This window comes from Chelmon rostratus, chromosome 12 (assembly GCF_017976325.1).
Source record: "Chelmon rostratus isolate fCheRos1 chromosome 12, fCheRos1.pri, whole genome shotgun sequence".
NCBI lineage: Eukaryota > Metazoa > Chordata > Actinopteri > Chaetodontiformes > Chaetodontidae > Chelmon > Chelmon rostratus.
Window position 1 is genome coordinate 11,510,826 of NC_055669.1, and position 26,413 is coordinate 11,537,238.

At 44.7% G+C, this 26,413-nt stretch overlaps 1 protein-coding gene across 1 annotated transcript; it reads left to right on the forward strand.

The window, feature by feature from the left end:
• Positions 1 to 9,616: 9,616 nt before the first annotated feature.
• Positions 9,617 to 19,883, forward strand: onecut3b (one cut homeobox 3b). Its single transcript, XM_041949814.1, has 2 exons — positions 9,617 to 10,697; positions 19,531 to 19,883. Exons 1-2 carry the CDS (start codon positions 9,617 to 9,619, stop codon positions 19,881 to 19,883), a joined length of 1,434 nt encoding a protein of 477 aa, XP_041805748.1.
• The last annotated feature ends 6,530 nt before the right edge of the window (positions 19,884 to 26,413 follow it).

The following is a 26,413-nucleotide window of genomic DNA, read 5'->3' on the forward strand; positions in this document are numbered from 1 at the left end:
GTAATTGTACTGAGTTACATTCCGAAACAAGCATGAAACAAGTGTGTGTGTGTGTGTGTGTGTGTGTGTGTGTGTGTGTGAGAGAGAGAGAGAGAGAGAGAGAGAGAGAGAGAGAGAGAGAGAGTGAAAGCTGAAACTAACATGTTTCCAGCAATGTTGGTAATACATTCAACAACTCCTAATCCTCCCTGGAAGAGCGCAAAGCGAAAGGAAAATATCTGTGAGAGTAGATGAATAAAAAGGATTTTATTTGGGATTTACCAGTAGCACTAACAGCAGAAACAGCCAGAAAGGACCCATTTCAGCAGCTCTATATACACCAACCACAAGATGGTGCAACACAGCACAAAACAGTCTGCGATGCACTGTTAGTAAGGGTGAGGTGTATGCATAGACACTGTATATGTTTCCCAGGAATCAGGCCAGGTGAACATCACACTCAAAGGTTGTGATAAAAGCAGTGGCATGTTTTCTGCTAAATTTCGGCAAACAGACTGCTAATTCTGATGCACAGTGCTGGAAGAAGTCCTCCAATTATTGACTTAAATACTTGACTGAAAATACTCCATTATAAGTAAAAGCACTGTAAAATTTCACTTAAAGTAAAAAGAAGTATAGAAGTATCAGCAACAAAATGTACATTACATCTAATAAACTGATTAGGTAAAGTACAAGTACCTCAAACTTAAGCACACTGCTTGTGTAAATGTACATTTCCTCGTTGGAAATATATGTTTTATTCACACAACATATAAAACAGCATTAAGAGACTGACCTTTGCTCATGTTAAACATTGGAGTCCAGAGTTTGATATCTTGTTTTTTGTTATATTCTTTACACTTTACAAAAAATATTTAATTTTTGTATATTATTAAATAATGTGTGTAAAATAATTGTGTATTTGTAAATAATTTGATTTCAACAAGATATGTTTCAAACGCAAATGGAAATCTTCCAATGAAATTATCATCCGAATCAAAGGCGCTTTTAGCTTCAACTTTATAAAAAGTTTTTAGAATGCTTTTCATAAACAGAATCATTTGCATCAGACTGAAGCTTTGCGGTTTGCATGAACTCTTATTGGGATGCTTACTGAATCTGGTTGGAGGTGCCGCAACCTCACCTGCTGCCTCTGAATTCAGCTGAAACAAGTCGAGTAGCATCACATCACTGCCCAGTACGTCCACAGTGACCCCTCTCCTCCTGAACGCCACACCTTGCCATTTGGTGTCGTTACCATAGCAACTCCTCTCCGGCCAGCAGCGTGGCAATGCCCTCTGACCCCAGGAGAGGTGACCTTTGGCCTGAGGGTCATCAAACGGGGTCAGAGGGTCAGCTCTGGGAGGACGACAGTAAAAGCACTTCACTGATTGGCTATCATTTGCCCTTTCCATACCCTCATCTATGTAATTGGTGTATTGACCAACTGGCCCCTTGTACATTGTTAGCAGCAGTTTATTCAGTTTACACAGGACGAAGTGTAGTGTTGGATGGTGTGCGAGGTGTTTATGTGCCTTGCCTTTTTTTTTTTATTTCTGATTTTACGTAATGAAAATATCACCCACTTTCCCCATCTTGCCTCTACGTCTGTGATGTTAATCACCTGACGGAGGACTTTTGAGAGTTAGCTCTGGTGGGTATTTGCTGGGCATCCACAGATAGCTAAGTAAGCTGCAGTATGGTGGGTGATAGGGGAAGCCCTCCATCCGTTTTCTCCTCTCCCTCCTGATGATCTATGCCTCCAAGGCCCATCACTTGTCAATATCTACATTAATTTGAGAGATTGCGTGGCAGCAGGGACACTGGGGGTGGGGGAAGTGCTCTGTGAGCAGGTAGAGGCAGGCATGGGTGGGGGGAGTGGTGGCACACAGCACACAAGGACATGGAAAGGAGAGAGCGATGCAGGTGGAGGAGAAACGAGAGAAAAACGAGGGAGTGGAAGCGGGATGAGGGATGGCATGGCTGAGCGCGGGTGAGAAAGACAGGATTGGACAAAGAGGCTCGTGTTTTGCCCATTATCCACTCATAGACGGGGCTTCCCTCAAACATCAGAAGCTCTCTCCATTTGTCCAAACGAGCCCTGAAGTCAGCATGAACCGTAATGATAATGGCTGTTTGAGAGCTGAGCCGCAATGCGAGCAGAATCCATCACTCCCCGCCTTCAAATCTCCATGCTTTGCGAAGAGAAAGCGGAGCACAGCGTTGATTCATGGCGGGAAAAGTGCCATACCGGATCCTTTAACCCCACCTGCACCACATCCTTAAACCTCACCTGCTGTAGCGAAAGACTTCCGGTACTACACGGGAGCTGACAATAAAAATGATGGCTTGCTCAATAACCATCCTCTCCTCTGTTGCCCTGACACCCGTCCTTTGGGCTCCGTGGTATTTTCAAGGACCAAGTGAGGATTCACCTCTCACCCCTCAACTCTGACCCCACACGGCCCAGATTACACTGGGGAGCGACAAGCCTTGTAGCTCCACGACCTCTTTCCTGGTGACACACATGACATTTGTGGCACACAGATACACTGCATGCACGCCGTGTCATCTTTCCGTGTCAACTGGTTTCATTAGCTCTCCGTGTTAACTGTTTTTTAAAAGAATTTTCTCCCAGGGCTCATCTTTCAGTCTCCAAGAAAGCGAGGAGGCCTGAGGGACTGGATGGTAAATAGCCATGTTTGTCGTCATTTCATTATTTGCACAAGATCTTATGTCGTTAATGCTCCAAACAGAGAATACTGGATGTTGGATACAGCGCATTTGTCTTTTTGCAGCCCCAAAATTCACTGAAAAGCAAGTGAAGGCAGGCAGCTTTGTTTCTCACCCTGTTGTTTTGCATTCAAACATGTCACCTGCTCCTAATAGACTTATTGCACAACATTTTAAAAGGCTTCAGGGTGAGTATTGAGTGAGACTTGCTTCAGTGAATATTTCAGCCTAGAGGAATTCTTTGAAGTAATGGTCTGCTAAGTAACTTCACCGCATTGAGCTCAATAGTTCCTCCACACTACTTACAGAAATGATTTTTCTTTTGCATGCAGCTGTGGTTGAAAAATCGCCTGTAGCACGCTTACTTGAAAGAGAGAAATATTTGCAACACTCAGAAAATGCATGTGTGTGTGTGTATGTGTGTGTGTGTGTGTGTGTGTGTGTGCAGCAGGAAGGATTTCCACATTTTCCAGCTCTCCTGCAATCTAATGGGTTATTTGTCATCTGCAGAGTAAAGGATTTTTAAAAGTCAAGCCTGGACCGACTCCCTCCCTATCCTTTCTCTCACCCTCCCTCTCTTTCCCACTACCCCCCTGACACTCGCAATGGGAGATCGATAGGTTATTGATCAACTCTCTCTATCGCCAACCCACCAGACTAATCACCTTAACACCAGCCCAACTCTCTCCCTCCTCTCGCTTCTTCTTCTTCTTCCCTGTTGCTCTCTGTTTCCATCTCTCGCTCTGTGTCACACTCATTCACAGCCTAAATGCCGCCTTTTTGCACATTTTGAGCTCAAAGCCATGTGTTTTCCCCTCTAAAGTAAACACACACAGATCCTTTAAATGGTCCCGACATTAAATGCCCATCCTTGTATCTCCCTTTCCAGCTGCCAGCGATCGCCAAAAAGAACCTGTGTTGGCTGTGCGTTAGATAAAACGACAAAATTTACCATTGTGGCCAGTGCTCTTCATCTATCTCTCATTTCTCTCCCTCCTCCTCTCCCCGCTCCCTGCCTCCATCTCTCTCTCCGTCTGTCTTTGTTCGAGGGCAAAATCGATGGAGTGCATGAAGCCAGCATATTTCTCTGCCTCTTGCTGTAGGAGACCTGAGGGAAACAGACACGGAGAAGGCGGTTTAAAGTAAATCTGTACATTTCTCTTTGTCTTTCGAACGCCTTCTTTTTGGTTATGTTGGTTTTTTAGCATCGGTAGCTCGGCAGGCAAACGCGGAAGCTTTCGCAACAAAAATCTGACATGTTTTCATGCAGAGGGTCGAAAGGCTAAGCTGATAAAGAATGATATGTCTTGGTATTTTGCCACACAAGTCATCACAAGTAGCCTTCCCAGACACACGGCTCAGTGATGATAGTACAGTTTGTCTTGCTCCGCGGACATTGCAGAGCCTCTGAAGTCAATTTTATTTAAATACCCCCAAATCTCTTATTTGTCTCATAGAACATTTCAATCTGTGCAACATACAACACTCTCTAATTAGACCCTCGATTTGAGTGAGGAAAAAAAACCTGATACACACACACACACACACACACACACACACACACACACAGTTTAATTATAAATCTATTAATTAACTGTTTTCCAAATCTGATCTTTGCTTGCAATCAGAGCAGGAGTTATGTTCCCTCCTGTTCAAGAGCAACAAAGTCTGGAGAGGTCAGGGGTTTTATTTATTTATTTGTTTTTCTGTTTTTTGTTTTTATTTTTTTGGAGCCCCTTTTCAAGCCGGGGGCCAAGATAATGATGTCCAATGATGTCCCTTTTGGGTACAGGTCTTCCTCTGCTCCAGCTGACTAATAATCTGTTGCTTTGCCTCTGTATAGTGACGATAAGAGCTTCTCTCATAAGCCTTGAACTGCATCTGAGTGATGTGATGTAAAGCAGAAAAATCCCTGGAGGAGGAATAATGTGTGATCTTTGGATTTAAAACTGCTGAGGATGACGTTGTTCTCAATATGAAGTGGTTAATATGACAAGTGTGGGAAACTATCCTAGAATTTGTGATCAATTTATATCAGAATCTGCTTTCCCGAGAACATGTCATTGCTGAAGATAAAGGGATATTCCAAATATCTAAATTGCCTTCATAGCTTTGAAAACATACATATATTCTCCCAGACTTTATTTAGAGACGTACGCTCAGCTGCATAAACAACATGGCTCCGTGATACAACACACACACACACACACACACACACCTCACAGGAGAATTGATTGACTATTCTGTCTCAATACATCTCTCCTTCTGTTACTTAGCAACCGGTGCCTGAGAGAGGATATGGATGCTGGAGAAGTTGTACTCTTGTGCATTTTCACTTGTTAAGAGATATGATTAATGAAAACATCACCGTTGTGATGTGGCGAAAATATTGGAAAGAATGACTCAGAAATAAAAAAAGACGGACGCTCTGCTCGCTCTTCTTGTTATCTTTCACATAAACTCTTGACTTAACAGCTGTGTGACAAGAATATCCTAATTTGTTATTTCACTGCTGCGACAATTGAGCGAGTAGATTAAATTATTGAGTTGTTTTAATCAGTTTGTTTGTTTTTTTTGTTGTTAGCATGCATAAACAAATTGATTTTGTGTTGCTAAAAACTGACACAAAAAACACCAAATTTAACAATATTCTATTTCTAGCATTAATATATTATGTGCATTTTTATTCTTTCATAGTCACAAAGAGACTAAAAGTTGTTTTTGGAGTCTCTACATTCTATGAGATTGCTCTGCATTTGATTTTAGTGAGGGTGACATGCACCCTGACTTAAAAAAGGTGATAAAAGACACTTTTCAGACACACGCTGTTGTTCCTCCATCAACAATGGACTCAGCACAGTTAACTACTGCAGCAGAAGCAGTATGGAAAATATTGGGACTACGGCAGTGAAAATGTCCAATCCAACACTCAGAGGCGGCTCTCTAAATCTGGAATATCTTACATATCAGGTTTTCAACAAAACACTCATGATTAAATAGCTTTTTTTTTAAAATTATGCCTCTCCTGCAGTTTCACTTTCAATAAGGCTGAATTATTTCTATTTAAACACAAACTCAGGTGCTGTAAATGAGCTGAATTTCACTTTAATGCATTTCAATTTCATATTTTTCCCCCATGCACATGAAAATAATGTCACACTGACAGACAGGAGTGTGTCCAATATTTAGACCATGTATGGATAAAAATTGAAAACACAAAGAAATGTGACAGACATCACCCCGCTCCCTACCACAGAAGCTGTAAATCTCTACAGGTGAAAAAGACCTGACCATAAATCAGAAATAATGAGGTGACCAAAAGCCAGCGTGGAAATATATAAAAAGTTATTATTTTTCTGATGGTGTGAGAAACACCAATCAGTCGACGTGCAGGAAATTAATTTCCTTCGTAAAATACTGCAAATTCCTCAGTTCATGTCCCTGAGCTGCAGAAATTCTCTCTGCCAGCTTAGGGGTCTTTTTTGCATTTCGACATCCTTTTGTAGCTGTGGTTTGGTCATCATACACACAGAAAAGCAAAGATGTAATCATTGGTTTTTGTCTTTTTTGTTTTTTAAATTCAATCAACTCCATATGTTCGCTGGACAGCAGATAAACCGATAAGCCTATTTGTGGGTTAAAGCAGGAAGCTGCAGTGTCCTGCTCTGTTGCAGTTTGTCTTTTTACTTTATTTCCCAGCAGTAGGAGTCACAGCTCATCAGTGTGTTTTTAAGGTGAATACTGAATTTTGCTGACTGGGTGACGAGTTATATAAAATCCTCAACAAATCAAAATCACAGATGTTTGAATGATGTACTGTAAGATACACACACACAAACACACACACACACACACACACACACACACACACGCACACACACACACACAGACAAACACACACACACAGTGCCTTGTCATTCTGCAGAGATTTAAGCACATAAAAGAATAAGGGAATTGCACGCACTCACACCGACATCTCACATTTAATCTGCATTTCATATTTAAGCATGCGCGTATTATCCTCCATGAACCCGAGCAGTGGTGAATGAGCCTCAGAAACACAGGGCCGGATCTCTCTGTCAGACCGAGACAACCATGATATTTTACAAGTGCAGAGAAACGTGTTAAAATGTGTGCAAAAGCTAAATAACACAATCACACGATCCGCTGTGTCAGTGCAGAAATTTGTTTTCTTTCTCACCATCGAAATGTGGTCCAGCCTGTGAACCATCGATGTCAGAAGGTAAATTAGAGGCCGGCACAGATGTCATTATTAACCCACTGAGAGGAGGAGGGAGTGCGGGTTTTTGAATGGCTCAATAGATGATAAAACAACACGGCTGACATTTATTTTTCCTCCATATTCCCGGTGCCAGTCATCCCTGCGCTACAGGTCAAAGCCCCGACCGCGGAAACCATCTCACACAAATGCCGTTTAGCAAACTGCGCCGAGTGAGATGGAAGGGATCGATGGTCAATGTATCGAACGAGGCGATCAATCGCTGAACTTTAGAGGGAAACAGCTTAAGCACGGAGCTTTATGATAGCCAGAAGAGACAGTCGGCGTGGATGCACTTTTGCGGTTTATTTATATGCTGCTGTCCTCGGTGAGAGCCATTGTCCACCTCACGCCTTTAAAAAGCGCGTTTGTGATTAAAATCCGTCAATTGAAACTATACGACTGCAGCATTAATGTCCGTCTTGATCTGCTGTTGCAGGGCAGGAGGCCTGGAGCTCACACAGAGCTAAATATGACAGCTGAAAGACGAAGGTGAGTGTCTGACTGTGCGTCCGCTTCCCGACTTTAATGTTCTTTAATTCCCAAAAAACAATGAGCCTTAAATATCAAATCACAGTTAAAAAATATAATTTCTATTTAGGGTTATTTTAATTTAAAAAATCGAAAAGTAAATTAAAAAAAATCTTTACAGCCTTTTGCAGCATAGTTCAATAACTAAAAGCAAATAATATATCTAATTAATTTGTTTATGGATACTATAGATGAATTCAAAGTTGTAAAACATGATTTTGAAAAAAAAAATGCTCTATTTATCTTTATTTAGTAAGCCGATCATTAGAATCTGCTCTTCTTTATGGGAATATTATCCTCTGTTAAGGTTTAATGAGCAAACTTCATAAGACGGATGGAAATAACTGTAAATATCTTTCTTTTCGATTGACTATTTCTTAATTTGTCCTGTGCAGCAATCTGAATCACTGAGAACAATATAAAAATCCATAAAAATTAGACAAACGGGCTATTGACACAACGGATTGAAGAGAACTGTTTTTAAAGCTTCTCACATTTCCTGACTAAACACACACACACGAACGGTCAGATACAACGGGCAGTCTCTGTATATCGGCCGTGGGTGAGGAAGAGGATGTTACACGCGCATCAATCACCGGCACCGAGCCCGGTGCCGATCTGCTCCTGGAGCTCACCCACTGTTCATTTATTTCTGTTAGTTAGTGAGCAGAGTGATCAGACAGCTGACACACCGAGCACCTCACTGTCCGCTCAGTAAATACTACAAAGTTTAATACATGACATTAAACAAAAGAAATATAACCGTCTATTATTATGATTATTATTATTATTATTATTATTATTATTATTATTATTATTATTATTATTATTATTATTATTATTATTATTATTGGTATTATTATTGTTGTTGTTGTTGTTTAATTTTATTAAATATTATTAAGTTATTTACTCTTTTGTTATGTTAAATTACAACATGTCAGTGATCCATAAAAAAAGAACATAAAATCACAAGTGACCAAACTGCCTCACAAGTCAAGATGTTAAAATCTGCCCCCACTGTTAGAAAACTGCTATAAAATTTAAACACTGTTCTCCTCTTGGTCTCTTAGACTGCAGACTGTGGCATCTTCTTACGTGTGCCATAGAAAAAATACAATTAACACAATATTATTAGGTTTGAAGACAGTAAAATCGCGCTGAACTTCCTCTCTGGACTTGGTGAATTTCGCAAACCCACCAAGCGGGCCGTTCGCTCATTGGTCTGCAGCCTCGGGATCCTAACTTACTTTGTGACCTCCTTCACCCCCTCCCAGCCTCCCCTTACCGGCCTGCGCCACGTCATTAATCTCTGTCAGTCAATACTTCGATCAGGTTTATCACTAAGCGCATAAATGCAAAACCATACAGTCCGTGGGAAAACAAAGTTTATCTGTAAGGAACTCCTGTGTCCAGAAACTGATACTGACTGTATTTCACACATGTTCCACGTCAGGCCATCACCTGTGTGACTATGTGGTCAGGTACACGCGAGCCCCACGCGCGCACACGCCCGCGAAAAAACAAAAACAAAAACACAAACAAACAAAAAAACGTCGAAAGGGGTTTTACGATTTAGATGCATCTTCTCAAAACTAAACGATATGGAGCATCATTAAAAACTATGGGATGTCCGGTGTGTGACATTGTGTTTTCGCCGCTCGGGCTCTCATCCCAGTGAGGAGGACTATCAAGAAAACTCAGCTCGTGCCCGCCCCACGTTTTAAATACACACAGGCGCGCTCCCATCTCCCTGACACGCGGCTCAGCCTGCTCTTAGTGGAAGCGCTGTTGGACCAGAGATGAGATACAGCCCTGGAGAGCTCCCAGCCACATCAATGCATAAAGCGCCACGGCGCCGCGGAGACGCTCGGTTCTTTACCTTCCTCGGAACATCAGAACTTATCTGTGCGACGCTGGATTGATCGGACACTTTGAATCAATGGATTGGCATTCAAACGGTTTGGCCGGTGTATCGCTCCAGGAGGGCTAAGGGGTAAGAGAGAGCGCGTCCCTGAGTGAGCGCAAGAGACAGGCGCGAGAGACAAGGGGAGAGGGTGGGGAGGGTGGGACAGGGGAACATATATCCTTTCAGCTATGGAGCTCACCATGGAGAACCTTCACAGCGTCTCCTCGCACTCCCAGGCGGGAGACCTCATGAGCTCTCCGCACGCGCGGCCGTCGCCGTCCCCCAGCTCCACTCCCCGGAACCTGGTCTCGCACGCTCCCGGGTCGCGGTCGGCCATGGTTTCTGGCATGGCCTCGCTGCTGGAGGGCTCCGCCGGGGACTACCGGACGGACCCGTCTGCGCTGTCAGGACACCTGCACCCGTCCATCAGCATGTGCGAGACCGGGATGAGCCTTAGCAACACGTACACCACTCTGACCCCTCTGCAGCATCTACCTCCGATATCCACCGTCTCGGATAAGTTTCACCACCCGCACTCACACCACCACGCTGCCGCCCATCAACGACTCTCCGCCGGGAACGTCAGCGGCAGCTTCACACTGATGCGGGACGACCACCGGGGGCTCGCCTCCATGGGCAACCTGTACAGTCACTACCCAAAAGAGATGTCCGTGTCCGGTATGGGGCACGGCTCGCTCTCCCCGCTGTCCAGCGGACTGGGCTCTTTGCACAACTCCCAGCAGCCGCTCTCAGCTTACGGTCCGAGCGCGCACCTCTCCTCCGACGCCAAGATGCTCTCTCCGGTGTCGGGGTTTGAGTCCCACGCCTCCATGCTGTCCCGAAGCGACCAAGAGCACCTGGCCAGGAGTTTAGGAGGCCACGGCCACGGTATGATCTCCAACCTCAACGGCATGCACCATCACCCACACAGTCACCTCCACTCTCAGGCGAACGGCGCGGTGATGCTGGGGGACCGGGAGAGGCACGGCCACGGAGGCGGGCAGGGAGTCGCGGGGTCAGGCATACAGGCGGAGGAAATCAACACAAAGGAGGTGGCTCAGCGGATAACGGCCGAGTTAAAGCGGTACTCCATCCCGCAGGCCATATTCGCCCAGAGGATCTTGAGCCGGTCGCAGGGAACCCTCTCAGACCTGCTACGGAACCCCAAACCCTGGAGTAAGCTCAAGTCAGGCCGGGAGACCTTCAGGAGGATGTGGAAGTGGCTGCAGGAGCCCGAGTTTCAACGGATGTCTGCTCTCCGGCTGGCGGGTAAGATACTGGCCTCCCACTGCTACTGTTCACATTAAAACGGATCAGTCTGGAGTAACAGCCCGGTCACCTTCCACCGATATTTTTCAAATTATTATCAGGCACACTAAACTCTTGGGCGCAGGCCTGAACGCTTGAGCAGCGCGGACAGTTCAACCGACCAAAACAAAGCGCGCAGAGGCACGACGGCCTCATCTCCAAAATTAACTCTGCTTATTCCCCAAAGCCCGACGCAAATAGTTTATAGGAAGAGAAAAAGTCTAATCGTAGTGAATTTAGAGCTCTGGAAAACACCGATATTCATTGCTGCTTTGGGCGTGTACATTTGCGTTTACGCGGGCTGTTGTAGACTAAATTTGCAGGTCTATATTTTTGATCGGCACACAGCAAATCGCCATTGATTCACAATAAACCTCGAAATTGTTGCCCTCCCCCCGACGCCCCCTCCACCCTCTCTCTGTGTCCGACTATAAACACACGGCGGTGGTGATGGGGCTACTGGGCCAACTAGTTGCGCGGGAGAAGCGGGGTGACCCCAGGCTGCCTGATCAATACGCCAGTTCCCACTCTCCCTTTTAAATGTGGCACACGGATCAATACTCGTATCGGAGCTGAAAGACGCAATAACCGCACGGTCTCTCCGGCTTTGCATTTAACACTCTGTAGTAAAAGCTCTAAATTTAGATCACAGGCAGGTATGATCATCAGTGCGACGCAGGAAAGACGCTTCTTCCAAAGTGAGTCAGATGAGCGAAATGCGACCACGAATTTCATGAAGATTTCACTGGATTTAAAAACCATTTTAACACTGATTGTTCTATTCTCTGAGCCAGGACACAAGGGTTATAATGACAGATGTAAAAAACGTAAAAACATGGATTATGCTACTGAAACTCCAAGGCCTGTATGTGACCCCCAGATCTGTTTCAAAGCAGCCTTAAGCTGCATGAACTGTGTGATGAAATATTGATTGAGACTGGGATGGGGATTAGTAACAGGGACCAGTATAGACAAGAAAATATAGAGAATATAGGGTTTTGATTGGTACTGAAAAGCACAGGAGGTACAAGCAAAGGAAAGGTTGCCTTGTATTCCCTGAAAATGGCATCTGTGTGTCAGACAGCATGAGTCCACTGTTGTTCCTGTCACAGAAGAATACAGTACAGTAAAAAGACATTCCAGCTCTTTCCAGGTGGATATTGCATCCCATCACAGTTTATGGACAACAGCATTGGATTTAGTCACTACAGCGTCTTTACAGAAGTTTTTATGTTTTATTCTTTAGAAATATGGAATTACAGGCGTTTTAATGTGTCTTTTTTACACTGATCAACAGAAAAGCACATAGATAGAAACATAGACATAGAACATAGATAGATAGATAGATAGATAGATAGATAGATAGATAGATAGATAGATAGATAGATAGATAGATAGATAGATAGATGGGGATTAGTAGCTGAGGCTGTGAGTGTCATTAATAGTGTAGCTCTGTCCTTTCAGTGTTTGCCTGGCTTTGCACATAGGAGATCAATAAGGCCGTTTCCCCTTCCCAACCCCCTTCTCTCCCACTCCCTGGTGCTCTCCCTGTCTATTTCTCTCTCTCTCTCTCTCTCTCTCTGTCCCTCTCCGAAGCATAATATCACTAATCTTTCACTGGTTAACCTGGCAACAGGCAGGCAGGTTGTTTGGTTTCAGGAGATTGGCGCCACGGAGCAAAACAAAACACACACGCACAAAAAAAAAAAAAAAAATATTGACTGGAGGACGAGGAGAGGACCAGTGCTGTCTCATGAAGTCAAACACAGCCATTTTCCACTCTCCCCGCTCTCCTACCAGAGCCGTCCTTTAATGCCCATCAAAACTTGCCTGTGCCATGAAAGATTAATATCAGTCTGTTGTTTGTCATCTTTTCTGAGGAATCCAAACGGACCAAATTGGGATGTGCAAAAATTCAGTCGGCACAGCTTTAAGTGCAAAAGCGAGAAAAGCAAAACTGACATGTGGATAAAGAGGTGGAAGAGCTGGGAGATGCCATTGATTGAGCGAGGGCGGGCAGGTTTGGGCTTTGTGTGAACAGCCAGATAGAGGCAGGGTAGTGAAAGGATCAATACCGACCTTAATAATTGATAAGTATAAGGGAGACGGAGGGGAGAGGGGAAGAAAGAGGGAGGCAGAGAGTGGCGGTGCTGGCACTGTAACAGCATCTTCTAGGTAAGCAAAGTCAAATCTGTGGTTAACAGCTGAGGACCACACACCAGTCTCACGGCCTGAACAACATGCCAGAGGGCGTGTAAGTGGTTTCGAAAAACGCTGTTTACACCCCAAACATCCTGTGAAACACCAACAGCACAGATCTGACACCAACAAGGATAGTGTAGACTCCAAAGCGCTGAGAACTCAGATCAGATCCTATTCATGAGTTTGGACAAGAAGCCTCTCTGAGCATGTTCAACAACAGAAGTCCAATATTTCCAGTGGAATCCGGGCAGGGAGGCTGATAGTCCAACACGAACATCAGAAAGATCAGGGCTTAAGAGCATCTTACAGTAGACAAAGAGCATCAGAGCATCCAGCTGCCTATCGAGTCGTAGTAATGAGCTCTTTCTGCTCATGTCAGCGAATCCTCAAAGCAATCCAAGGTTGTGATGTCATTTGATTTTAAAGGTTGCGATGCTTTATGGGGTTTGTAATGTGTCTTTATGGAGGCACGCGAGCACATTTCACCCAGTGTGTGTGTGTATGCATGCATGCGTGTGTGTGTATGTGTGTGTGTCTGTGTGAGTGCTTCCACATGTGTGTGTGTGACTGGGTTATAGAGTGTGTCTGCACTATAGGCCTACATTGTTCAGGCTTATCTGACTCACTCTGAATCGGTATTGATTTCCTCTCCTCTGCTCTCTTCGGCTCTCTCATTCTCCCTCTCTCTCTCCTTCCCTCGCTGCCTTCCTCCTTCCTCCCCCCTTCTTTCTCTCCTGGCTCTGTACCAGCATCAGCAAAGCACATCCTTTGCCTTTCTACCCTTATTTCATCTCTGTTCTCTCTGGAACAGACAGGAGTCATTTTGCATGGCCACTACTGGCACGCTGGTGTGAAATATTGTGACACTCAGTATGAATGGGAGTAAATGTGGACGTTATGGGAAAACATAGACTTTAAAATATAGCACGGCATAAAAAAGATTTATATCGCTTAATATAAATATTTGAAATGACCTCTCACGACATAGAAACCAATGAAATGACATATTTGTGGCACATCTCCAAGACCCAATTCTAGCCAATCATACCTCATTATTTTAGCCTGACTGAAAATATGATTGTGTGGAGGATGAAGTATTTTGTTTAAAAATGAATATCTGTAATGAGGCCAGGAGGTATAAATACATGATTACATCCCTCCACTTTGCCTTAAGGTCTCATGATAAACATGAACATCAACATGTGAACAGGCAGACAGCGATGCTATTGATTGGATCATCTCTTGATCGGGGCTCTTATGGTAATTTATAATGTGGAGCAAAGCCAGCTTTGCTTTGTTTAACCTCCAGTTTGTCAGTTTGGCCTGATGGTGCTGAAGGGACAGTTCCTCTGACCTCAGCAGCAAGCTGGTGTTAAAGGTGCAAAAAAACCCAATCAGTTAGGGTTAAATCTCAACTTTTCAACTCCACCTTTATTGTCCATAAGGGGGAATTTATGACACAGAACATTAGACTCCCTGCAGCTCTCTCTCTCTCACACTGTGTGTGTGTGTGTGTGTGTGTGTGTGTGTGTGTGTGTGTGTGTGTGTGTGTGCTGCTAAGAGGTTTGTCTTTATTTTTAGCCTCATTTTAATGAGACATTATCAGTTTGAGTTATCTAATTTCCCATTTAGACTTTCTTTCTATTTTTAAACGGCCGACCGGAGAAACCGACGCAGACCTCGTTTACATTATAAATAAAGTTAATTCTCAATTAAACTTCAGCACAATGTTGTTGTTGTTTCTTTTTAATTTATAGCCTATTTGAAATGTTCTTCGTTTAGCTTCCTTTTTTAAAAAAGTTTTATTTATAATGTCTTCAACTTTACGCACTATTAATAATCCCTAAAACAACGAATCGATACAGGCCGCACTTTTTTTTTAGCATCTGAAGCAAACTCTGTTCAGGGTCACATCAAACTAAAATCCGGACATTTTACTATAATAAATCAAAATAAAATAAATAAATAAATTTAAAACTTGCAGGCATTTACAAGATTTAAAGAGACCTTGTTTAAAGCTTCAATAAAACAGCGCCCTCACAAACAAAAACGTTGACTTTAAACCGGTTTATATGTGATATTTACCGCATTTCTCTTCACTAATAGAAGTTATTATATTGTGGCTCTACATGACATTTTTCGCTGTAAGCTGCGTTTGCGCCAAGATTTTATTCTCTTTACTTTCACCGCGTTTAGGTTCACTGAATCAGCAGGACGTGTTTGATAGAAGTCGGTGGTCTGTGGGCTTAAATCGGTCATTTTATTTTAAAGGACACAATCTGGTCAGGAAAAAAAAATCATGGAGAAGCGAAAGCCTTGCAGACGGTTTATAGACTACAATCCAATATCTGATGGGCTGTAAAGCTGCCGATCACTCGTCTCAACAGGCTTTAAACTGACAAATAAACGAAAGCTTTCAAAGAATCCAATCCTGATCAATCGAGAGTTGTTTTTTTTTTTTTTAGGATGCGGACGGTTTGCCTCCACCGCCGCTGTGTGTGTGTCGGTGCGGGTGGGGCTGATGGTGATCTGCCACTCGGGCGTTTTACTTTTCCCCAGCAATGAATAGGCCTATAACATGATCAATATAATCAATAACCGTACATCTGAGAGGTGTGACACAGAGTGATTGACGCCAAACTGTTTCTCGCCTGCAGTAGTCCGTCCAGGGCGGGAGAGGGTCCGTCTCACCGGACACAAAGCCCGATCTCATCCGTCAGTCCAGGCGTCGACTAGCAGCAGCACGGTGCGGTTAGTTCACCGTCTGCCCCTCATGCCCCATCTGCACACACATACACACGCACGCACGCACACACACACACACACACACACACACACACACACACTGATGTAAATGATAAGTTTAGAGCTCTTTAAGCACATGCTGCAGCTATAAACTCATTGATTGTTTTATATATTGGTGGTTCTCACCCTTATTTTGACCACATCACAGAACATAGATAGATGGGCTTTTCAAGTGTGACTCACATCCACTTATTGGCTTTCACCTCTGTTTAATCACACTGCGATACCTAGAGGACATGCAGTAGGTGCCATCTGAGAATCTCATGTTTCCTCCTGCACATTCAACATTTCAAAACACAGCAGCCTCTGTGTCTTCAGACAAACATCCCATGGTTGCCTAGAGTCTGGAGGCGGAGTTATTTAGCCTGCATCATGCATAAGCGGTTATGTTTATTTGTCAGTGATTAAGGAAGACATTTAAAGCCCCCCTTCATTCAAAAATGTGTTTTGCCTAGTGGTGCTTCACTGAGATGTTTGAGCTTCACTTTGCAGAGCCAATCATGGCTCAATATGCAATTAATGCAAGTGGGATGTGGAAACTCTAAGCCCCACAGTGCACCTGAAGGTAGAACTGCACTTCTCAGTGAAGTAGAAGACAGCTTATGTCCAGTAGTTCAACACAGATTCTGGATTTTTCCATGATGGGATAATGTAATGTAATGTTTTTTGTGGGGGGAGAAAACATGTCTGACACAAATGATTGTTCCAAGGAGAGTATTTTCATGTGTATTAAAACATGTTTGGAAGGGATCTTTGCAGAAATTGAGTGAATATGATATGTGATGATAATTGTTGTCCAATCCAAGTGATTTTTGTCGTCCGCCTCATTCTTAGCTTTCTACCAGGCTACCACATGCTCTGCAATATTACAGAGTAGTCCACCTACTTCCCTTCTCATCTCCGTGTATAATTGCTCAGTCTTACAGACAGTGAAAGCGGAGTGAAGCAGCAACAGCAGCCACTTAAGTGATAAAGCCCTAAAAGGAGGCACGAGTAGCTATGCTGAGCAGCCAGAGGGTTCATCTTTGGATGAGCAAGAGGCTGAGATTAAGCAAAGTGGCAGTTGCGTCGTTGACACCAGGACATATGAGCAAGTGCCACTTGAGACCACCGAGAGCCACCGCTTGTCTGCTCAGAAAAGCCCATTTGGTAATGAGGCAACTAAAGATAGAAGCCTACAATGGTGTGGTTCCCATCTCAAGAGAGGTCGCTTTAATGAGCAGCTCCCTTTTTACCCTCCCCTGTGGTCCTATTCATTGCCGTGGAAGGGGAGCTGGTCAGGGGACTCTCATTTGAAATGTATCTATTGATTATCTGAAATATGTATTGACCGGGCCCAGGCCTTCTGCTAACCTGCAGGCCTGCAGAGCTGCAATTGAGCTGATGGAGGAGAACCAGACTGGTGTTGGCATTGCAAAATGGCCGGTAGCACAAGTTGTTCGAAAACAGGCATTACATATTAAATTATCACTATATTAGCACTAGCATTCAGTCATTACATTAGGGAGTATTGAGTTTGGTTTGAGACAGCACTTAGAGAGCCGAGAGGAAATTCTGGCATGGCTGGGCCCGGACCAATTGAATAAACGTTCCATGAAATGGTTCTGAAGTGCGGATCAATCAATATGGGGGCTATCAATCTGAGGGCAAATTAAAACAATTGAGGAAAAACAACAAGAGGAAAACAGCTGAAGAAGTGGTGGAGGTCCGGGGGTGATGTAGTATCTGCGGAGGCTCTAATGCTGGGACAAACACATAACCTACGCTCTGCTGGGGTGGGGAAAAAAAACATCCTGTCTATTAATTATGCTTTGCTTGCAGTAACAAAGCATGAACAATGGCAGCTGAAGCACATGCACGCTCACACACAGGCATGCATACACATGTGCACATTCACATCGATCTCCTCCCCTCACAGTCAAATCTGTTTACTGCTGTTGTCTAAACCTGCTGTAAAGTCATCAATCATTTGCATACGCCACCTCCACACCGCAGCCAGCCTTCCTCCCTCTCTCCCACCTTCTCTCCTCTCATCCTCACCCGCGCGTGCGCGCCAACACTCGGTGCACGCGCGCACACTTTTTGTTTTTGTTTTCTTGGCGGCACTCTTACGAGAGGCATCCCTTTGTCCTCCTCCGGAGCTCTCAGACTGGATGACTACCACTCTTTCCCGCCACATCTCCTTTGTTCATCCCCAGATAAACAATTTCTTCTCCACACGTCTGTCACAGAGGCGCGCTCGCGAGCCCCACGCTCCCCGGTGCGAGGCGGCGCGCGGGGCCGCACGCACGCACACGCACACGTACACACACCTCGGCCTCGCGGATCGATGGGGATCGATCGGGTGGGGAAGGGAGCCCTGATTACTGGACCACGTGCTCGGGAGAAAACCGCGGAAAATCGATCATTGCAGCTTTTTAGGGCAGCAGAACAGAACAGACTCCCTCCAGTCTCCACAGCCAGAGTCGAGCCTACTGACGGTGCATCCAGGCACGGCAGACCGCGTCTTTGTCAGCATTTCACATCACGCTCCTCCAGTTTCACCCAGACCCACAATGAGAACCACTTCTCCACAACAACCTCTTTTTTTTCTTTAACAGAATTGCATCATTAGACCGGGAATTAAACCCAATGATCACTCAGAATAATAACTCGACACATGGCCCGACTTTTGTAAGATGTAAGCTCGCCCATTCCCTACAAACTGCAGGCTACCATCCACTTTACAGTACTGATGACCATTTTCTAACCCTTACACGTTTTTAGATTGATTTCCTTTCCTCCAGGTAGCCGCCGGTCTCGGTTCATTTCACCGCACTTTGCAACTTATAGATATTTGAAACTTGCTTAAAATAGGGAATCCATCCCAATGAAGTCTCCTTAATGTTTGTTTTCTGCGCTACTGTCATGTCCTGCTGCAGGGCCCGGTAAGAAGCTACCCGCTGCGTAGCGTTCAAGGACAGTTCGACATCTGGGTATTGATTACCAAGCGCTGAAAAGTATGATTTCCCACAAGCTACATCATAAATATAAACAAGCACTTTTGGGGTCAAACCTGCTCACGACAACACCAGCAAATCAGCACCTGTTTGAAACTAGGAGACCACACGAAGGTGATCTGGAAATTAAGACGACTATTTGCAGTCGAGCAGGTTTCAGATCGCCCCAAGTTGTCTTATCACAGTGAAAGAAATGAACAAATGCTGCCTGGAAGGTAAGAAATCAATCTAAAAACTTTTAGCATACTTTGGCAAATAGCAAGAATGTACGATATACAACATTTTAAAGGCCGAAACTTGCAAAAGCCAAGGTATAATGGCCATTAAAGGGTCCCAAGGGTGGTGAGGTGCTCCGCTCGGAAAGCATGTTTAGGCGAAATTGATCTTGTGAGAGTGGAACCGTGATCAGATATCTCAGTTTGAACTTTGAGAGAGACATTTTGATTTGGTCTTTTTCACTCACCGGTCTCCACTCACTGCTTTCCTCTCTGCCCCTCCGCGTTTCTCATCCCCTCGGTACTTTGCAGTTTGTTATTGTCACTCCTTTTGTCATCCAGTCATGATATGATCCGCTTTCACACTCTGATTTGCCCTTTGGCCACTCTGATCGTCAGTTCTTCCCTTTCTGTCATCATTAGGCGTCTAGACATCCTACCCTTATTGTGTAGCTTTGTGCTTGTTTATGTCTCACCAAATCCTGTGCATTGAGTAAAGAATACTTTCATTGCAATAAAACTCCTCTCTTTTGTCCTCTCTTGTCCTCTCCTCCCCCCTCTCCGTCTCTCCAGCATGTAAACGCAAGGAGGAGGACCGAGGACGAGAGCGTAACCAGGTGCCAAAGAAGCAGCGACTGGTCTTCACCGACCTGCAGCGTCGCACCCTGGTAGCCATCTTCAGAGAGAACCGGCGCCCCTCCAAGGAGATGCAGGTCACCATCTCCCAGCAGCTGGGCCTGGAGCTCTCCACCGTCTCCAACTTCTTCATGAACTCACGCCGCCGCTGCTCGGACCGCTGGGACACAGACGAGCTCAGTCACGGGGTGCACGGTCATGGCCACGTGCACACTCCTCACGGAAACAACAACAACGCCTCACCGATCCAACCCGGTACCTCCTCTGCAAACGCTTTCTCCAAGGCCTGACGGTGGTAGGATGGGTGGCTCGAACAGATGCATGGAGGATGGAGGTGGGGGGAGGGATGTTTGTCGCTAAAATCCTGCACAGCTACAGGGTGTGTAGCCCCGGTCCTCTCATCTGATTCATCTGCACGAGGCGCTGATGACTCGTGCAGATGAATCAGATCTTCTCAGCGCTCCGCGTGTTTCCTTTTAACCTGAATGTCACTCGCAGGGGTGGGCATGCATTTGAAATTGTGACTCTTCAAACCAAAGATCCAGTAGCTTTAAGAGAGTTGCTCCCAAACGACCACGCGTGGCTTTTTAGTGAATCCACCTGAAAACCAAAGAAAATCCATCCACACTGAACCACATTGTGTTCAAGCCTTGAAAAGGGGAGGATGTTGCGTTGGGAACCTCTGCTGGTTTGCCTGTTGTCAGGACGTAAACACACCAAAGAATCACTCATGACAGGGAACCGATAGCTTTAAGGCAGGTTGATCTTCAGAAATCAGCCGGCAGATGTGTCTGCTGGGCCCTGATCAACCGCTCCTCATCTCAGCTACAGACGCCGAGGCTGATTGAGAGGTGCGTTTGTGTGTCGCGCGTCTGTCAAACGCTCTCAGCAGGTCCTTTGACCCGCTAATCACGCGCCACCTCTGCATCGCTGCACGCGTGTGTGTCGTGCGTGTGCGTGGTGCTGCACATGCTGCGCGTGCGCTTCGGGGGACGTGTAATTCCTCCGCAGTGATTCTGCACGTCAGAGTAGCAGCGCCACCTGCAGTCCATTTCAACCGCACCTACACATGTTCAGAGCATGTAGTTGCAGCTCACATCTCCAGCAGGCCTACAGCAACAGTGTGGCCTGCAGTGCAGACGCCTGTGAGGACACAGATAATCCATATGTGCATAAATGTAGCCCTGCAGACACCAAACAAACAGATAAAACGTGATCACTCACAAACCCTTTGATACATATATGAATGTTTGTTTCTTAAGACTCTTGTCTCGCCGTGTGGCGACACGGCCATGCACCGCGTAGCCACTTGAGAGGTTATTTTCAGGTTACAAAAGGAGAACAATCAAACAGGGATGACACTTCCCCGCGTTAAAAAAGTGTTGTGCCCGAGTGTAGGGGGTGAGGGAGGGGAGGGGAGGGGGGTCTGCTCTGTTCTAGTGGCCAAATGCAGAGGTCAAATGTCACAATATATAGTAGGATCCTGAGTGCCAATGATGTTTGCCTCTTTATGATAATCAGAGAACAGGTGCAACCCGCTCTGTCGCCACGCGCCCCGCTGTGTCTGGCCTGTGTCATTACAACCGTCAAACTGCGAGCACTACACAGGCACGTTGCCTATTCCATACCTCAGAAAAACATTGATGTGACTGACATGAAACACAATGGAAAGTGACTGTAAATAATCTTTAATTTCATCTCTTCCTCTCTGTCTTATCTAGTCTCTATTTATCTACTCTCTTGCAACCCCCCCACCCCACCCTTGTGTCATTCTTTCATTTTCCCCTCCTTAACTATTGATGCGGGTAATAATTAGTACCATAGACACATGGTTTCTCTCTCGTGACTACTGTGCTATGTTGTGCTGAGACTATATGTAAAGAAGCACCTTGTCGACAAAATGTAAAAACTTAAAGATAAAAAAAAAAGAAGAATCAACATGTCATAGACTGATCCTATGCACAGACCAGGAAGGAGTACCACAAGTGACGAACTGTGCATATTTGTGAATACCTGTGTGATGGAATAGATGGACCTCTTCCTAGATCTCTGAACTTTGAGCCCTTTGAACTGGACTGTCACTGCATTCCTCTGCTGATGGTGTTTTTTTGGTTACCACGAGAGCCGCCTCATTTCTTTGTGTCTCTCTTTGTTTTTGTTTTTAACATTTTTTTGTGGGCAAAGCCACTTGTTGTGTAGCATCTTCTAGCGGGAGATAATCATATTAGAGAGGAGGCAGACAGGAGGAAGAAGGGTGCAGCAGGGGAGGCAGAAGGCCTGTCATGAGACTGGAAGGAAACATTTAACATTCCTCCATGGTTTGGGTTCTGGTTGTTACATCGTGCACTATGACAGACTCCCTGTCGGAGGTGTCATTTAAAGACTTCTTCCAGAGTCCAGAGGGGGAAAACTGCAGGTTTCCAGTGCAGATGTTTGAAGGTCAGATCCAAAGCAGAGTGCTAGTGATGGAAACAGTCGTGTGTGTATGGCTACCTCACAGAGTAGAGTGGACTGTGACACAGCCGTCGATACCAAAGATACTTCAAGCCTGCCGTGTTCACACTGGACCTGGGACGTGCACACATGCAAACACCACACACACACACGCGCAGATGCAGATATGCTTCTAAGTGCACATACACACTTCCACCGAGCAGTCGTGCTGCATGGCAAACACACGGCGGTGTTTGTTATGTGGGAAGAGTTGAGTGCCTTTTTCCTTCAACCAGGGGGTTGGACTGCTCTGCACACACGAACACACACACACACACACACACACACACACACACACACACACACACACACACACACACACACACAGTGTTTAAAGTGAAGGGGGGCACACACTGGGTGAAGGGGGAGCAACACAGGAGGGGTCCTGACAACATAAAAAAAATTGTTTTAATCCAAAGAGCACTTTTTTCACACAGTGAGGAGGAAAAAGATTGTTTACCACAACCTTTTTTTGCATATGTTTTAAAGTGCTGGTGAGAGTATGCCATCTCCACGATACACACATGCACACACACTCCCACCAGAGATATTTTTGTGTAATTTGTAATCCGAGTGTAGGTGTGTGTGTGTATCCGCCTGTTTACAAAGCCCTCCGATCCCGCTCTCTCATTGGCTCGCATCTAAACCCAACCTGTGTAACGACCACCGATCGGCCAGTGCAGAAACGGTGACACCATTCATCTCCGAAAGACACACGATGGCCGCCGGTGACCCCCGCCAATCCACACCCTCTTCGCTGGTCCCTCCGTCCAGGGTAGCATCACAACGAGGCAGGCATGTGTAGACAATTCATCATGATATACCTCAAATCTTTATTGTAAAGGTTAATGTAGTGAAACAATAATGACAATGTTTAGCAATGAGAGTGACATTAAAGTCGCAGCAAAATGATTGTTACCTTTTTTTAAATGTATTTCTTTAAAGGAATGTGTGCAGTATAAACCGGCTTATGGTTTGACATCTTTTGATTTGCTTAACTTATTGTTTGTGGTTTTACACTTGATGAGGAGCAGAAGGGGAGGAAGAAATCTTTGTGAATACAAAGAGAGACGTAGTAATTGAGGAAACTGTGAAAGATCGAGGTAAAAGTGACACATCAAGGACACTTAATTTCTGTTTTGCATCACTTTTTGGCTTATTTTGTGTTTGAAGATTGTCTCCTTTGTGTGTTAAAGTGATTCCCATATTAAAAAAAAAGACAACCAACCAAAGCACCTCTGTCAGCAGGGTTGGGATGAGCGATTCTTTTATGCATGGATACTATATAAGTGTATATAAACTGCAGGATGAACTGTACCTCTACAGGTGGAGGAGAGGGGGAGAAACAGGGACAAAACAACTGGGTTTTGGTTTCCATCCCACTAATCTTTACATTATTTTTAGCTCTGTGCTTTCATGTGCTGTGTATTTGTATAAAGTATGTGTATCTGTATATGTATCAGCTTCATCACTGTGTCTTTCCTCCTGTTGTGACCCTTTGTGTGGAAGCAGTCGTCCACACTGTCTGTCTGTACCCTTTGTTTCATCACACAGGTGCGAGTGTGACTTGGTGTGTGAGTTTCCTTGTTTTGTTCCTGTATTTCAGCTCATCTGTTTTTAATGTAGATTCGATCGGCCTGGGTGTTTGTCTGCTTCAGGAGCCGGCCGAAGCATAAACAAGCAGACAGCCAGGCAGCTGAAATACGGTTTCTCCCAGTGCATCAAAATGGCGTCATTCGCTTCTTCCTTCAGACCTCAGAGCTCTGGAAGCCCCCAGTGTCGATGTTCTCTCCCTCTTCCCTTACCGATCAATCAATCAGAACCAAGTGTCTTTGTGATGGTAGAAGACAATCAATTTCAAATAGAGCAGAGACAAAAAAAAGAAGGGGGGAGAGAGAAAGAGAGTGATGGAGGAGGGCAGAGAAACTGACTGGACAGGAGCGATGGGAGGGAAGGCGGAACGATGGCTCTCAGAGAAATCAGTGTATGTGTGTGTGGTCACCTTTAACCTCTGCGGAGTGACCTTTACAGTGGGGGCTGAGGCACCCGGGACTCTCCCTCGGCTACGATGGAGGCGGTGAGGGAGGGATCTGACTTGTTAAGTGGACATCCAATCGAAGATGTTGATCAAATGCCTGCACAGATGTGCACAGAACGTGCACATGCGCGCACACAGTGGTCACCCAGAGAGCCTTTCTTCTGATCTTCATCTCCCAGTAAGACAGCGAGTCTGTCAGTCACATTGGTCTGCCTTCAGGCTGTGGAGAGAGACTCAAGTAATAACTGGAACAAATAATACACCAAGTGAAAACCAGTATGGGTAAATTGTGTGTTTTGACTAAAACAAATAAAGAAACGAGCAATTGGCTGACTGGCTTTTCATTTTCTGTGTGGTGGTTTGTGACTGTGGTGCTCTGTTGCCATCTAGTGGTGTAAAAGAAAAGTGTGTTTGTTTAGTGTACGTGGTATGGAGCTGCTTTCCCCTCAGGTCAAAGGAAATCTACAGCATCAGCGCCTAAACTAGGATTATAGAAATACTGAGGCCTCCTCAGGGCACCCCAGACCACCCTCAGAAAAATCTGACCAGAAATCAGGTTGAATTATTTGGATTTTTCATATTTTATTGACTCGATTAACTGTTCAGAATGGATATATCTGTACATTTCATTTTCCCTGTGGGAGAAACTCTGAAACTGTGATTTATTTATTATTTAACTGGCCAATAAAGTAGTCAACTTTTAATATATTAGGTTTAAAAATAGTGGATTTAGCTGAAAAAGTAATGAAAATGTACATTTTAAAGTGGAGAATAGAGGCTCCACACATGTTGTTAACACCAGGGCTGCAGCAAGGATTTGAGTTCAGGACTGAGTCCAATACCCCTCTTCTAATGATCAGACAGCCTAAAACCAAATGTTTCGTTTAGACTTGTCTTTAATTGTTCTATTACTGTTGTTCTATTTAGAGCTTGCAGCTCTTATAATCATCTTTGGGTTTGTCTATGATCAAGCCCCCTCTCATACAAGTACTCATATGTCCCTTTGTTACTATAAAAACATTTATGACAGCAGCTTTAAATATTGTGTGTATGTATTTATACAAACATTTGCATTTTAATGTCTTATTTGTTTAATAGTGAACGCTCATACTTGCGTCCAGCATCGAGGTGGTCACATCAGTAACTTGAACTGGACATGTCGTCACAAGCAGATAACGAGAAGAGACACAGGACACTTCTGACAGAGTCACATCATGCTTTTATGACGAAAAGGAGTTAATTTACATGACAGACAGTATATAAAACATACATTGAAATAAAAAAAGAATTCATATGTGTTTTATAGACAAGTACATTATTGTCTCATCCTTCCCTTTGAGACCAAGCAGCCATGGGACTGAGCAAAACATGGGTGATCCTTGGAGGAAAGAAGCAGCAGTTAAATCCTATCTTACTCTACCTACACTATTTACAGTTCAACAGTCATTGTCCTCTGTCAGACATGGCAAGGAGGTCTACAGATTAGATGACATGATATGGCTAAGAGATCTAATATGTACATTTTCTGTTCTTCACATCCAAGGATCCGCAAATCACGGTGCACAAAAGAAGATTCAGAATTCAGGTACAGCCTGATGCTCTTGAGTCCAAATTTGGTGCTTACTGCATAACAATCTCTATTATGAGCCAATCACACACTCAAATGATTGATCAGATTGCACCACTCAAACCGACAAGCCGAAAAACTTGTCTTTATGTCAGCTCTGCATTTAATTGGAGCGCTCAGCACCCATTCCTAGGTTTCAGAAGTCAGTATAACAACTGTGTCAACGACGCTTACGCATTAGTGCAAAAACTAAGAGTGATCAATGAAAAAACACTCTGAAATGTTTAACGAGGTTGGTGCCAGGTTGATGGAGAGACAGAGAGAAAAGACAGACAGAGAGAGAGAGAGAGAGAGAGAGAGAGAAAATAAGTTTACTCCAGCCAAATTTGAGACATACATCTCATTATTTTCTATTAGTGGGCTCCAACAAATACAGAGCTGTACCAACAACAGCTTCCTCTGGAGAGGTAAGAGAGCGTAACGTCGGCTCAGACCTGGGGGGGGGGGGGGGGACGAAAACTGGCACCATCTCGTTCTCAAAAGAGGAAAAGAGGAATCATCTTAAAAGGTAATGTGGAAACCTAGGAATGAGTGCCAACCAGGTCTGTAAGAGCTTGCTACGCCTCCTCCTACTCCAGAGGGACTGTGGGAGAGTGACAAGGTTCAAGATAGATCAATGAAAGTATGCCATTAATAATCCTATCCCCATACAGCATTGATCA